Consider the following 15965-nt stretch of genomic DNA (forward strand, 5'->3'; position numbering starts at 1 on the left):
TTAGAGGTTCTTTTTCAAGATAACACAAATCATAAAAATCACATTCATTATTAAATACTTAAAATGTTTGGCAGACTTCATAGAGGTACATATTATATAATCAAACACAAATGCAGCAAAATCTCAGACATACCCCTCCTAGAATTTACTGTGTCAACAAGTTTTAGTTTAAGTAAGAATTAGGTGAAAATTCAGTTAACCAAGCAAGTACCAGTTATTCTGACCATTTTTTTTTTAGCCTAAATTAATTGTGGATGTCCTAGAGATTATAATTGGTAGCTCTAACTGATTTGGACTATTACATAAAGGCTTTCCTCCACCATGTTTAATAGACTAACGGTTTTACAACTGTTCCTGGTAGGACCAAGTCATTGGCTTCTCTCTAGAGCGACCAGCTGAATGGCCTCTCTTTGCACTGAAGATTCTGAGGCTCAGGCACATCAAGTAACCTAAGCAGTTCGTTAGTGGCAGCAGAGCCAGGAATAACTCAGTCTCCTAACTCTAAGTCTAGTGTACTTTCCCCTTTACTGAATGTACTTCTGGGTATTATTGGACTGTGGGCCAGGTCACATGACTCTAAAAGCAGTAAGAGATCATGTTCATGATGGTAGACATTAAAGCTGAAACTAGCATGGTGGACAAGCCATAAGCTCTACCCTCTTATGAGAAGGCAGACATGATAAATACATCAATAAATAAGGTACCTTCAACTGTTGCCACATGCTGTAAAAAAAATTAAAGAGGGAAATGTGATGGAGAGCAGTTTCCACCTGGGGCCCAGAGGTCCAGGCTTCTTGGAGATGAGTTTTGAAGTGAGACCTGAACATTGTAAAGCAGAGGTGCCATGTGAGTGTCTACAGGGAAGCATTCCAAGCAGAATGCTGACACAGGAACACACTTGGCATGCCCTGGGGCCAGAGAGAAGGCCAGATGTGGCAGCAGTGGAGTGGTGACAGGACAGAGTGAGGGGACATGAAGTCAGAGATGTGGCCAGGAGCCAGCTCTCACCAGACCCTGCAGGCCATAGTTATTTCAGTTGCAGTGAGAAACTATTAGAGGATTTTAAGCAGCAGAGTGATAGAAGCGAATTCATGCTTTAAGACAGACCACGTTGGCTGTTCTACGGCGACTGGACAGCAGCCATGAGATGAGTTAGGGGCTGTTGCTAAGGAGGTCGTGAGAGAGGTGACAGAGGCTGGCTGCCAGAGTGGGCAGGACTTGCTGATGTGTTTTGGTCTGGATCCCAGGGGCTTGGGGTACGATTCACTATTGTGTGCAAGACTGAGGTGTGTGAGGAGAATCAGGAATCTCTTTGGAAGCGTGTAAGGTGTGAGCAGCCCAGCACATGTTTATTGCATGCATGAGCTTAGAGCTCGGTGACCTAGAACATTTAGGACAACCTCACAGAAACTGAGAGTAGGAAATAATTATTCCCTCGGCACAGGCGAGGAATGGAAATTATAGGAGGAAAACCCTTAAGATGGCAGGATACAGAGGGCTGGGAGAAGAGGATTGGGAAATGGGATAAGAGGTTGGTGGGTATCTCAATAACAGTGTAAGAGCCCAGCCCTTTATGTAACCTCCTTAGTCCCCAGAACACACCTCATAGTGCATAATTCAGTGGCACTTGTATTAGGGGAAATGTTGATATTTTAAACATAATACATCGAATTACATAGATTCATTCAACTACTATAGGAAGGAATCAGCAGTTTTTCTTTTATACTTAACTCTAGAAAGGCATTTAACGATATAGAAAGAGTCTTCCTATGTTAATTGCAGGTTGCAGGTACCAAAACATTACATGCCGTGCCTTTCAGGGTCAGATTTACTAAGGAACAGATCCACGGCGGGGGATAAAGAGGTCAAGGGAACCCCCAAAACACCCTCTCCTCCTCCTTGTTTTCCTGGAATGGTTCCAGTGGCAGCTTTGACCTAGATAAAATTACTATGGTTCTTCCTTAATAACAGTACTCAAAGCTGTTTTCAAGTCCGTCTTATCCAATGATGGGGAAAAGGGGACGGTAGAGGAGAGTCTCTTTCAGCTCTCGCATTTGGTTGGTTGCGATGTTTTAAATTAACATGTTATCTCAAAAAGGAAGTCATTTAGCCAGTGTAAGTTCCTGACAATGATAAAGCTCGTGGTTTATTAAAAAAAGACAGTTATTTTATCAAGGAAAGAAGAGGGCAAAAGCTAACTGAGTTCCCTCTCCAAACTAAAATGTTTGTAAAATAAAAAAGAGGGGGCTTCATTTATTTCAGTGGCTCTGATTTAAATGATTCTCCCCTCATCCTCAGCTAGGTAAACTGGGGTGCAGGTTTGAGAGTAGGAGAATAAAATCCAAGGAAGAAAATTGAAGAGAACTATTTTCAGGTTAAATAATATGAATTTGGGACAAAATTGCTTTGCCCTTTCTCATATTCTTCTCCATCAATAACCAATAGTTCTGTTGGAATTGTTGTCACATGAAATTAAAAAAAAATTATTAGTGACACATTAGGTAGAAAGAAAACTCAATTTTTGTTTTGTCTGGGTTTTTTTTTGTTGTGTTTTACTATGTATTTGAAATTGTTTCCTATTTTTGTTTCTCGAGAAAACCATGTGTTTGGCTGTTATTTACCAAAAACACATGTGAGGCTTCGAGTGTACACAAACGCTGGAGTTTCTTTTTACTGTTATGATTCATTGTCTGGCTAATGCATGCCTTAATTATCCACACTTGTACACATTTCATGGCCTTTTATAATCAAAGATGACACTCTTGGTGGCGTAAGACCTAAACCGGGGTGTGATCAAGGGAACTTTTTCACAATCCTTGCTGGTTAGATAAACTGTCTGGACTTTAAAGTCTGGAGTAGCCACTTGAAATATGCAACCTCCAAAATTCTACATTTTTTTTTTGGTCTCCTGGCAACATAACATATTTATATTTTAGTCACCACCTCCTCATCCAGAAAGGTCTGCTGCTGTTTGAAAGTTTAAAACAACAAATGGGAAAGTTGCCTCCCATTTGTTGAATGGCTGAAGCTGTTCTCCCTGCCTTTTGTTTATGTAGGCAGGTAATACAATTCAGAATACAAATACAAGAATAAAAAGAACCCTTCTCTTGGCTCATTAGTGAGCGTGCATCTTTAGTTATAAAACCAGCACTCCAGGAATTGTCTAGTTATAATGTCAGTCTCATTAAGCCTTTCTCACAGTTTAACAGAGACAATTTGGGGGTTGAGAGGTGGTACAGTAGAAGGGAATTAGAAACAAGCAAAGGCAAAATATTCACGGTGTGAACGCCAGCAGGGTACTGCAGAAACCTCAGGTCCTTCCATGTGAAACCTGATACCCAGCTACACAGGGGCCTCTGCAGGCTCCTCCTATAGAGAATCACAGCATAACCAGGCACTTGGCTGAGCTCCCACGGGCTTCTTCTGAGATAGTCCAAACGCACAGTGGTCTGGTTCTCTCATCCCACGCCCCTATGCTTCTCCAGTCCCCTCTCCCACTTTTAGACAACCTGAGGTAGATCTAGATATAATTTGAATTTCACATCATGTCGTCTTGGGTTATAATTTAAAGTACTTCACATCGACAGCCCTGGTATAAAGGGCACCTTCAAGTTTCTCAAACTCAGCCCTATTGATGGTTTGAGCTGGAAAACTAACGTTTATTTGGCATCTCTGACATGCCAGATGGGGACTAGATGTTTTATGTAATCCTGACAATTACCATTTGAAGTCTTATCCCCTTTGTATAAATCAGGAACCTGAGGGATGGCAAGGATACGTGTTGTTTTTTGTTTTGTTTTTTATTATTTTCCACTACTCGACAATGAAAGTGCATTCTAACAATTTATTTTATAATACGGCTATGTATCTTAGACATCCCCTAAGTTATAAATACTTATAAATTTGCCAAAAGCATGAAAAGCCAAAAACATCACTATTAGATATTGACTTACCCACCTAAATTGTTGTCCTCCCCTTTTCTACTGTTAACGCTGTAAAAGTGACCCAATTGTTTCGTATTTGCCATTTCTTCCAGTTTCTGGCATGATAAACTGTCACATCTAAAATTCATCATTTCCTGCGTGTACCCCCTTTATTCCCTTTCCTGTTCTTTCAACATTCCACTTGTCCCTGATGCTTGCACTTCTTCCTGAATCTCTCTCCTTCAGCTTTCCTCTTCATGTTTTCCCAGGAACCTCAAGAAAATAGCACTCAATCCCATTTGAAAATAAGAAAAAATTCTAATTAATGCATGAAACAAATGATATGCCTGGAATAAGAAAATACTGTTTAGTATTTAAGACTTTATAGGAGCTCGAGAAGGCATTGAAATACTGTGTTTTCCATTCAGTTTCCATCCTTAGCCTCCTCCTTTTCAAATCTGTTTTATTTTTTTTTTCGACTGAAATCAACATTAGCCAACATTTTTCTGTTGTAAATATATTTTAGTGGCATTTTAAATTAATGTGGGCTAGATTTGGAAAGCTAGTAATCATATGTCATTGTCAAAAAAGAAACTATGCTTCAAATTGAAAACCGGTGTCCAAGTATAATTTTTCAAAAATTTCAGAACATTTCTCTCAAGTAAATATAGAATAAATGTGTGCTAAAGATTTTTTAAAATTCGCTGAGGGAACCAGCAGGATGGTAAAGCCAGTTTAAAAGATTATGGGAGAGATAGAAGTATTTATAGTCATTGAAAGAATAAATACTGGGCTAAGATTGTTAAATTAGATCCAGAGTTGGTTAATGCTCTACTGAGCATAAAACAATAATTTTGGGTGCAATCTTTTATATAAGACAGAAATCATTAGCATTTCTGCTGGACGAATTAATTTCTACTGGACAAATTTACTTGCATTTCTATCAGTTTTCTATGTTACTATCTCTCCTCACAGAGATTTAAAATACCCTAATCCATAGTAAATAGTGAGTTAAACAAAGGTTTCTAATTTCCCTAGAGAATTAGAGAATCCTTGGTTATCTGTTAGGTACTTAAGAACACTTTTTTTGAGGTTGAAAAAGTAATATAAACCTATTGTAGAAAGTTCAAAAAACACTGAATATTTTAAAAGGAGAGAAAAAACAAGCTCAAACTACTATCCAGATGCAGCCACTATAAGTAGAATTTGTTTCCTTACCAGTTTTTTTCTAAATATTTTTAACAGTAGTTATTGTGAAAACAAAAATTGGCATACTACATTTCTATTACTTACTCTCATATATCTATTTTGTTATATAAAGAAATAACCCATAAACATTTTAATGTCTATATAATGAATTGGGATTTTTCGTATCATGATTCTCTTCAGTATTTTCCCTAATTCTAAAAATTGTTATGTATCATGATTTTTTTCAGAATACAAGAAAGCATAGATATATAATATAATGACCAATGGTGTAGGTATGACCTAGTTTAAGAAATAAAACATGACTCAGAGTTGTCACCTCCCCCCCATTAACCCTCTCATGCATACTCCTATCCAGATCGAACCATTATCCTGTGTTTAGTACTCATTTTCATATTTATCTTTATACACATATCAGTACATAAAGTATATAGCATTTTTGCACATTTTCAAACTATACAAATTGTGTCGTAGTTTCTTAAGGTATTAAGATTCTGCAACTTGCTTTTTTTCTACCAGCACTGTGTTTGTAGAGACTTATCCAGGTATGTTCTTACTTAGAAACCGTTCACTTTCGTTGCTGAATAGTGTCTCAGACTTTGTTCATCCACCTTCCTGTTGATATGCGTTGAAGTCGTTTCCAGTTTTTTCCTATAACCCCCAGTGTTGCTAGGGACATTCTGTACCTACATTCTCCATGTACTCATGTACGTGTTGAGGAATGGAACGTCGATCAAAGGGGACACACACCTACAACTTCATGACATTCTGCTCAATCGCTAACATGGCCATATATACTCCCACCAACAATGCAAGAAAGTCTAGTTGCTCTGCCTTAGGAGTCAGCAAACCTTTTTTGTGAAGGCCCAGATAGAGAATAGTTAAGCCTTAGTGAGCTACATGGTCCCTGTCACAACTATTCAATTCTGCCGTTTTAGCGAAAAAGAAGCCATAGATGACTCAGAAATGAATGAGCATGACTGTGTTCTAGTAAACTTTTACTTAAGGACACTGAACTTTGAAATTCCTATTATAACTTTCATGTGTCACAAAACGCAATTCTCCTTTTGATTTTTTTCCCCTCAACCATTTAAAAATGTAAAACACATTTTTAGCTTGCAGGCTGTGCAAAACTGATGGCTGGCTGGATATGGCCTGTGGGTCCCACTTTGCCGACCCCTGCTTAACAGCCTCACCAAGATCTTGTATTTTCAAGTATCTTCAATGTTTTCACTCTACTGGGTGTGAAATGGTAAATTGTGATTTTAATTTGTATTTTTTGTTAGTACTGAGTCGGGCATTTTATTGGCCATTAGGATTTTCTCTTCGATGATTTACCTATTCCTGTTTTTTTTTTCCTTATCCCTTTAGATTGTGGGTCTTTTATTTCTTGACTTGTAGGCGTTCTTCCTGTTTTCCGGCTAATAATTCTTTGTTACATGCTTTGCAATGTTCTCAGAGAATTGTAGTTATCATTTCACTTTTTAAAGGTGTCTTGATAAAAAAAAAAAAATTTAATTAAAATGAACTTAATGGAAGTAAAATTTACTTGTGTGGAAAAAATGATATTTTCAAACACATTGTGAAAGGTGACCACAAAAGAAAGTTATCACTTTCTTGTATGCAAAAGAGGAAATATTTTTTTGGGGTGGGAATAGAAGAACATTCTTACTTTTATTCCCAACTCTTTTTCAGTCCAGTAGTTTCCTTGAATGCTAGCAGCTTGTCAGCTGTGCAACCTGTTGTCTTAAAGTGAAGAACAAATCTTGAAGCACTGCTGTGGCCAGCGCTGCCGTAAGGCCTGCATCTGATATTAATGAAACCTTACTGTGCTTGCACGACTTTGCAGGCATCTCTCTTCCAAGCCAGCTGACGTCATTCAAAGTAGAAAAAGACCCTCCCACTTGCGTTTGGTTGGTAATTGACTTTGATGGGCTCCTGGGCCTGCTTAAGAGGTCCTGGAACCGAGAGAACTGTTGCAATCTAAAGAACTTTAGAAAGTCACACTGGCTCAGACTGCACACCCCAAGCCAGCCAGGAAAAGGAAAGCAGTTGATATGCTGGTTAGCGAAACAAGACTTGGCTGCCTTGAGCCTTTTTGCTGAGTTCTTGCTCCTGTGAAGGCTGTTCCCTCTGCAGAGCTGGGCCCACTTGGAACTGGGCTGGCATGCTTGACAGACATCTCATGTCTCCTCAGACTAAGTTCATTATTCCTGGGGTAAGCATACGGGCAAGGAGGCAGGCCAGATGCACGGTGTGGTTTCGAGAAAACAGGGATGTACTGAATTGTTAATGAACTCAAGCTAAAGTCACGTTAGTTGCTTCACTCTCTAAGTTTTTCTGACCTTGCCAGAAATGCTGTCATTCACAATGTTATTACATACATGTTCAGGTGTTTTCAGCAAGTAAAACCATCTCTGATTTTAAACTGTATCTTACTGTGATCAATTTAGTAGCTAGCGGGGGGGTGGGGGACAGTAGTCAAAAAGTGGAAAATGAAAATGCTTTTTCCAGCTGTAGGCAGTCCCTGGTTGCATTGTGGATCAAGCTGACGGCCTAGCCACTGAACTCTTCTGTTTCCAGAGCTTTCTATGTAAATTAGGATGATTTGACTCCCTCTGTTGCTATAAATTAAGATTCGATTGCTGTTTATCATGTTAACTTTTTTTTTTAATTTAATGAAATACGGAAATGAAACAGAGCTTTGCAACACAGTGATTGGATGTTTGGGTGTTTGGATTTGGTTTGGAACTTTTAAAAATAATATCATTATTGGTGCCCTTCTGTGGAAGGAAGGCTTTGGGGAAAAAATAACCTAGAACCTAAATGTAAACCATAGCCTAGAAAAATCGTAAGGTTAGAAATATCTGTGCTAATAGGATACAGAAATATTTTTTAAATCAATAAAGTATAGCTTGTTTGGAAATTCTTTCCGGGTTAACAGTTTTGTTTCTAGTTGTTCCAACCTACACTAACTTTAGCTTAACAGAAAAAAAACTGCTTGCTAAGAAATATCTGTGCATGGTGATCATTTGTTCTATGTTGTAGCATATAGGATGATCAGTAAACTTTTATTACATTTCATTTTAAATTTTCCAAAAATAGAATTTTCCTTGCTCGTGTTGGCCCCCATTAAATTTTGTGTACCACGGTTATATTTGCTTAGGCGCTGGCCAGGCTGGAGGTGTATATACTAATTATGAAGGATTTCTGGGTATTAAATAGTTCACACAAATTTCTGAGCTTTTCAAATGCCACTCGCATTTAATCCAGAAATTGTTCAATGCTTGCTTATTTTGAAGGATATCTGGAATCATCATTTTCCATAAACTTGCCTGCTTTCTAGGAACATTACCAGTCACTAAATAGCTGCTATACATTGTTTCCAGAATTCCATTATGAATTAAGAAAGTGTGTAATCCAAAACCCAATTGCCAAGTAAACATTGCACAGGTCATTTTAAATATTTTCGTCCATTGAATTCGGTGTGAAAAATGTCACCGTTAGTTAATTGAAATATCAGTCTATATTATTCTAAAATAGTTATTTGATAATTTATCCTACAATTAATCTCAATCGTATCTTGAAGTATTATGGGGTATCTGCACAGGGATGTTTATCCTTTTAAGCTGCCTCCTCTTTCTCAGTCCTAGATTTTTATTTCCTATGGCCTTGTCTGCTCATTTTAACTAACACCTGTGTTTGATTAGGGCTGCTAAGTGTGTGGATTCTAGTAAACTAAGTCTTTATGAAGACTTTATTCTGTTCCTACATAACATTTTCTTCTAGCATTCTCAAAGTTCCCCAATAATGACAGAAACTTTTCTTTTGATTTGACAATAACATAAATGAAGGGAATTAAAAAAGAATGTGCATATTTGTATGTGTATGTATTTATATTACAAAATAACTTTTTAGAATGTTGAATAAACTGTGATCTTTATTTTTTTTCAAATCCAGTACAATTTCAGTGTTTATACCAGTTATATTTTTTAAAGTCACTATGACCCTCAAATGCATGAAAGCATTTAGAAATCATACATTTTATTCTCATCTTGCATTAAAATGAGTAAACCAATGCAATTTGTTGTAATTTTTCACCGACAAAAGCAAAAACATATGACGCTGACTGGTATTAAGTATGCTTTTTACATTTTATGATTTCTGATATCATTGTGTTATAGGTTTCTTGAATATAATATCCTTTATGAATGCAATTGAGTGTGAATATTCGTAGATAAAGATGGCCACTCCTTCTATCTTCTTTTCTCCCTTCCTCCAAATTATCTTTCTGAGTGATGCAGGTTTTTCTATTAGCATGCTATCTATAATTTCAGTTTTTTCTGACTGATTAAAAGCATAAAAACAAAAAATATGCGTTCAGTTAGAGTTGGCTGAATACTACACCATCCCCTTAATAACTGTGTGATTTGGCAAGTGCTGTCTTCGCAGAGCCTCGGTTCCATCATCTGTAAAATTAGGAATAATAGTATCAATGGTTCAAGATATTTGTGAGAATATTCATCACACTGCATATAAACTGCTTAGCATAGTACCTGCAGTTGAATCACATACGTACTTACATTTTCTGCAGTGACTAATAATAAAAAAGACAACTTAGCTCTGAGATCCTAAACTACGATATCTAGGAGAGGCAGCCAGGGAAAGTTCTGAGTTGTTTTTGATTTACATATTGGAAGAAAGACAGAAAGATTAAAGTAAATAACAACCTGTGAAGTTGGACTCCTAATTGTATATCTGCAGATCTAGTATCTGAAACTATATGCAAGTATCCACCTATGTGTATATGACCATCTTCTAGCTTCGGCAAATTCTCCAAGTGGCCCTCAACTCCCAATAGTAAAGAACTAGAGCTTCTGAATGGGAATGACCCTGAGAGAACAAAAAAGGTGATAGAGGTTAAATATTCTAAGAAGTCTAGTAATTTTTGAATTATCATTCTTCCTTTATCTTTACCTTTATATTGCCAAAGCAGTTCAGAAAAAAAAAAAAGAGAAAGTTAACATGTGCCAGTGTTTTCCCATATTATAAAACAAATAACGGCCTAAGACTACCGGTTTCTGCATAATTTTTCAGGGATCATTAGTATTAAATGGAAGGAGGTATAATGTAAGAAAGACCTGGTGGCTAATCTATGTACACTGAGATGCTTTAAAGGATGAGCACAGATGCTGACTTTATCAGCTGGAAATGCCACAATGTTCGATGTCACCTTGCCCCATAAAACAAACAGTTTGTGAAAATAAAATTTTTTTGTGATTCCAACAGAGATTTGCAAAGTTCTTTTTACTGTTAAAATTGAAAAAAAAAAAACTTAAAAGAGAGCTTTACATGTCAAAGTAATTAATTAAAAGTTATTAGTATTAAAAATAGAAAAAAAAACAACAAAGCAAATATCTACTAAAAAAATAGAAGAAATATTAAAAGAAATATGTAGGAACACCACAATCTCATCACTTTGGTCAAATATTTTTATTCTGGCAAATTGCATTCCAAATCTTTTTCCACAGGCATACAGATTTTTATAGTTGTAACTATGGCATGCAGAATATTCTAGAATCTATCTTTTTCCTTCAATTATATTTTGAGATCACGTTTTAATCACAGAATGATATAGCATCGTGTGGATTTACCATAGTTTGTCCAAATGAAATGGTCATTTATTGTTTGACTTTTAGTTCATTTCACAATTTTGTTTTTGTAGATAAGTAAATCTGTCATAACAATTTTGAGCATATGGTTTGGGGCTCTGTTAAATAACTTCTTTGAAATACATTCTCAGATATGAAATTATTTGCACAGTGAGTGGGTTTGAATGTTCTTATATCCCTGGCTGTTTCTTTCCATAACTTTTTTTTGCAAAAACGATCATACCAGTTGACAATGCCAACATAATATTCCTAAGGTGCCAATTTCACCACAATGCACCCCTCATTAGGTATTAATAATTGCTTTAAAATATAAATAATTACACAACACTGCTTTAATTTCTATTTGGATTACTAGCAAAGGTGAATATTTATCTGAATATTCGTATATTCTTTGTGTCTCTGTGTAAATTATTTTATTAGGTTTCCTGTGTTTAGATTCCAATTACTTTTATTTGTTGGACACTAAGAGTAGCTCGTAATCAATTAAGAATTAACTGTTAGACAGTTTTCCCCTATCTAGTCCCAGCTATCAAAATATTTCCTTTCATAAAATCTGATATTGCATCTATATTGTAATGATGTAATACAATATATCACTAAAAGGGTATCACCCTGCTGACATCACTAAAAGGTACTTGTGTGAGGCCATAGAGTATTAGTTTGATTAGAAATGGACACTAGACCAGGTAAAAAATGAAGCCTTAATTTTGGAAAGTGGAACAAAAAGCTTTCGGCCTTACTCTGATATCTGACTCTTTTTCTGCAGAGTGATAATAACTATTATACAATAAGAAAAAGACCACATCTGAATCAAGCTGTAGTTAACATGAGAAGTGATTCTATGTCACCTTTAGGTGTATAGATTTTGCACCATCAAGGACAGCATGAGCCAATAGATCATCAGGTGTTTATTGATTCAGTGCTTTCAGAGCCCAGAAGGGACCCTGCACCTTTATAAGTTCCTGTGGGGCTCCTCCTGCCAGTGGTCATCCAAGGGGCCACTCTTCATATACTCTATCTTGGTATGGGACCTGCTATCATTTTTGAACTTAATGTACTATTATATCATTTGTTATCCATATAAGCAGTATTTAACTACCTTTATATTTTGGTCAAATTATATATTTTTGCTATCTGTTAGTGGCATTTTAGGCATCAGAGAAGAGAACAATCTGACACCTTAAATCATATCTAAGATCTTTATTTATACTATCGACACATAAAATAGATATGTCACAATAGAGAAGGTTCCATGCCCTCTGATACAAGTGCCCCCTTTACCAAGGTTATTTTGTACCATCCTATGTTCCTAATCTTAGTTACTCACAGAGAGAAAATGGCTTTGATCTGAGAACATGATAGGATGGACAGAGCTTACTGTACCGAAAGAGGATTTTTTCTTTATTGTAGCTCTGGTTTCTTTGTTTAAGGAGCAGCTGACTAACATCTCTAGGCTTGTTTTAGCACCTATAAAATGAAAGTAATAATTCTCATCTCTCCATGGGCAGTCGTAAAATACCATAGGGAGTGATGCAAAATACTGAAAGCATTTCAGAATAGCCATTATAGTTTTGTCTTTTTTGAAGTTCCAGCAATTGCTTGAAGAATTTGCCTTCGATATTAAATGTATTGAATCAAGCTTTTAAACTTCATATCTTTTCTTTTTTTTTCTTTTTCCTTTTCTCTTTTTTTCCTTTTAGGCCTCTCCTATCTTGGCACCAGCACAGGTATTTTTATAGCATGAAACTCGATAAGCCTGAGATCCTTCCTGTTGGGTCCAAGTTTATGACCGCTTTTGTGAGTTAGTTTAGTAAGGTTTAATGTTCAATAAAAACGCAAGCTGGAAGTTTTCAAGGTTAAGTTCAACATCACCAGGTTTTGCACATCACAGCTCAGCTTCCAAGGCTTTTTCAGTGCAAAAAGTACATTTATATTGCCTTCCATATTTACCCATGTCGTCATCTTTACCAGTGCTTTTTAATTCCTAACGTAGATTCAAATTATTGTTTAATGTCCTTTCATTTCAGACCGAAGGCCTGCTTTCAGTGTTTAGTGACAAATTTTTTGTTTTGGGGAATGTTTGGGCTTCTGCTTCAGTTTTGAAGGATAGTTTTGCTGGATATAGAAATTACATTGATGGTTGTTAATGAGAAATGAGCTGTTCATCTTATTCAGGACCCCTGCTATATGATGTGCTGTTTCTCTTTCTTGATACAAGATGCTTTTGTTGCTTTTCAACAGTTTGAGTTTGATGTTTCTGGGTATAGATCTCTTTGAGTTTCTCTTACTTAAATCTCACTGAATTTCTTAGATGTGTAAATTAATATTTTTCTATCAGTTTGGTATTCCTTCAAATACTCTTTTTTTTCCTCTCTGTTTTCTCCCTTTCCAGAACTTCCATTGTGTTTATGTTGGAATGCTTGATGGTGTCCCACAGGTCTCAAGGTTCTGTTCATTTTTCAGTGGACTTTCACAGTAGGCTGTGAATAATTAATGCTAATTTGATGTTTGGATGTTTTTTAAGAGAGACTGATATGTGCACCCAAATACAAAAAGTATGAAAAAGAAGTTACCTCATTATATTGCCAAAAATATTTACCACCTTGACATAATATGTTGTGAATACTACCCGGGCAAAGTTAACTGTGATCTCTGCTTTTGAAGAAATCGCCATTGATTCAGATAACATAACAAGCTAAAAATATATGTATGCAACTGTGCACATAGTGAGGAATAAAGAACCAAAAATCTCTGTATTCCCAGACAGCATAAATATTTAGAGAATTCTCAGGATAAAATATTAGTTGAAAGTTTAGAAGTTGTGGAATTAAGTTCAATTTAACAACAGTTAAAGAATAGGTTTAATTAACAGGTCAGTTGTCTCTTTAATATGATTTAGTTAAATTATGTATGTTTTACACTGTAGCTAGACTGTGGAGGTCCAAGATGACTATGTGGCTGCATTTGAGTTCAGTCAAAGTTTGTATTTTAAAAAGAGTTCCAAACTGTACCCTCTTTTTGTATTTCATAGGAAGGGTAGGAATTCACAGGCCATTGTAGGAAGTGTGACAGGATTCACGGCTCCCAGGAGAGCCATCAGTTAACTACTTTGTATAACTTTTGAGAGATGCGATGATGTAACTGGAACAACTAATTGGTGGAGATGCTGAAAGCTGTTTGTTTAAAGAGCCCCAAAAAGAACAATCATCACTGAACCTGAGGTTAATAAAGCTACTTAAGCTAATCAGAAATAGTTTGTGAGAATAATAAAGAGCCTCTGTTGCTGATGCAGTATCTATTTTGGGGTTGAGAAAATGTGTATTTGTTTAATTTCTGCAGCTAAGTGAGAGTGTCTGCCCTCGCTGGGACTATTTTTCATTTTAGCAGCATAAACTCGGCACTCACGATGCCATTCAAGTTGAAGACATTATGCTAAGTGAAATCAGCCAGTCTTAAAAGGGCAAATACTGTATGATTCCACTTATATGAGGTACCTGGAATAGGCAAATGTGTAGAGACAGAAAGTAGAATGGTGCTTGCCAGGAGCTGGAGGAGGGAAGAAAAATGGGGAGTTGGTGTATAAAGGGTACAGAGTTTCCGTTTGGAATGATGCAAAAGTTCTGGAGACAGATGGTGGCGATGGTTGCACAACAGTGTGAATATTCTTAACGCCACTGAACTTAAAATGACTAAAACGGCAAATTTTATGTATGTTTTACCACGACTTAAAAACCAATTAAAATTTAGTGGGCATATATGCTGCACGAGGTCAAATGCTTTATATGTATGATCTGATTTAATCCTCAGAGCAACCCAGTGAAGTAGGCGCCTTATTATCTCTGTTTTACTGATGAAGAATGTGAGCAGAGCCAGGATGTCATTAGTCTAGGGCCATATAGCTGTCAGTGGCAAAAGCGGGAATTGTAGACCAGCGAACAGCTTTGCGTGCACATCCAAAGACCTGCCTGTGTGCTTCCTGCCTTTTTCCTTTTTCCTCTGATAATTGTGTAGCCTTCCTTTAGGAATAGGAACATGGGCTCGTGTGGCTCCTCCTTGACCTTTAAGCTCTGTGTCCCACATCAGAAAGCAAGGCCTCCTACCTACCCTCCAGTAGCCAACAGACCTTGCCAGCCTTCCGGAACCAAAATTAAAGGCCAGCAGTGTACTTACCTCTTTGCAGAGTTCATGAAAATCACTCAGCAGACCTGCTACCCAGAGCATCTCAAAATTAACTCATGTTTTAAAATTCATGTTAACCATCTCTAAACAAGCCACTTTTATTAAAATATTTTTTCATCTTGTAGAATGGTCCATTAGAAATAAAAAGCGAGCTATTTTTCCCTTATCATTATGTCTCAGCTACTTTTCAGAAAAGCAAGAGCCCAGACTCATTCCCACAAAGGAATGTATATAAAAGCTAAGTAAAGGTATTTTTGCATATATATCATGTTTTCTTTCTTTTTCTTTTTTCCTTTGCTGAAATCTGTGTTTATAACCAGAATAATTCACGTAAGATTTTTTCATTTGTTTGCTTTTGGTTTTGTTTTGTTTTGATACGTTTGTTTTGCAATTACAGACTTTGGACCAAGTATATACTATATCCCAACAACCTGTTGGGTTACAGATTAGAAGACAATTCTGTGATAAAATAAAGTTCATAAAACAAAAAGGAAGATGTTGCAGGGAATGGAGCTGAGTCAGAGATCTTTGCTGAGTCTGCTACCTACTGATTGTGGTCTCTTATCTTTCCTTTATATTTTTTAATTGACAAAATGATGAACTTGAAAACATCCCAAAATTACAACATTCAAAAATTTCAGTGTCTTTCAAAATCTTGTCGAGATCACATGTTAGTCCATTGTTCCTATTTTCTACCTTTTTCATTCTACCATAGGAAACCAGATGGCCTATACCAGCTGAGAGAAATCCTTTCCAACCCAGTGTATTTGCATAATTTTCGCTCTGACCTTCGTCAGGAAGAGAGGAAACAGAATGATAAGCCAACTTAATGAATTAAATCAAGTTCTTAATTACAGAATTAGGAAACTTTTTAACATAACTAAGACTCCATGCTCCTTTTTTTCCCAATGTTGTGGAGTCCCTTGTAAAATACATGGTTTCTGTTCGAAGCTTTTTCCATGATTAGTTCATCAATTCAACAAGG

The 15965-nt window shown here is 36.5% G+C and overlaps 1 protein-coding gene across 5 annotated transcripts in view; it reads left to right on the plus strand.

Annotated features, from left to right (window-relative positions):
• CACNB2 (calcium voltage-gated channel auxiliary subunit beta 2) overlaps nucleotides 1-15965 on the plus strand; it is a 309505-nt gene that overhangs the window by 151526 nt on the left and 142014 nt on the right. The window contains exon 1 of one of the 5 annotated variants that reach the window (XM_039877504.1): nucleotides 6666-7347. The exons of the other annotated variants lie outside the window; for them this stretch is intronic. Within the exon in view, the coding sequence (XP_039733438.1) occupies nucleotides 7297-7347 (51 nt within the window). The 5' untranslated portion in view covers nucleotides 6666-7296. Of the gene's footprint in view, nucleotides 1-6665; nucleotides 7348-15965 lie in introns of those variants that run through there. 5 annotated transcript variants of the gene reach the window in all.

This window comes from Pteropus medius, unplaced genomic scaffold (genome assembly GCF_902729225.1).
Source record: "Pteropus medius unplaced genomic scaffold, Ma_sr-lr_union100, whole genome shotgun sequence".
Lineage (NCBI taxonomy): Eukaryota > Metazoa > Chordata > Mammalia > Chiroptera > Pteropodidae > Pteropus > Pteropus medius.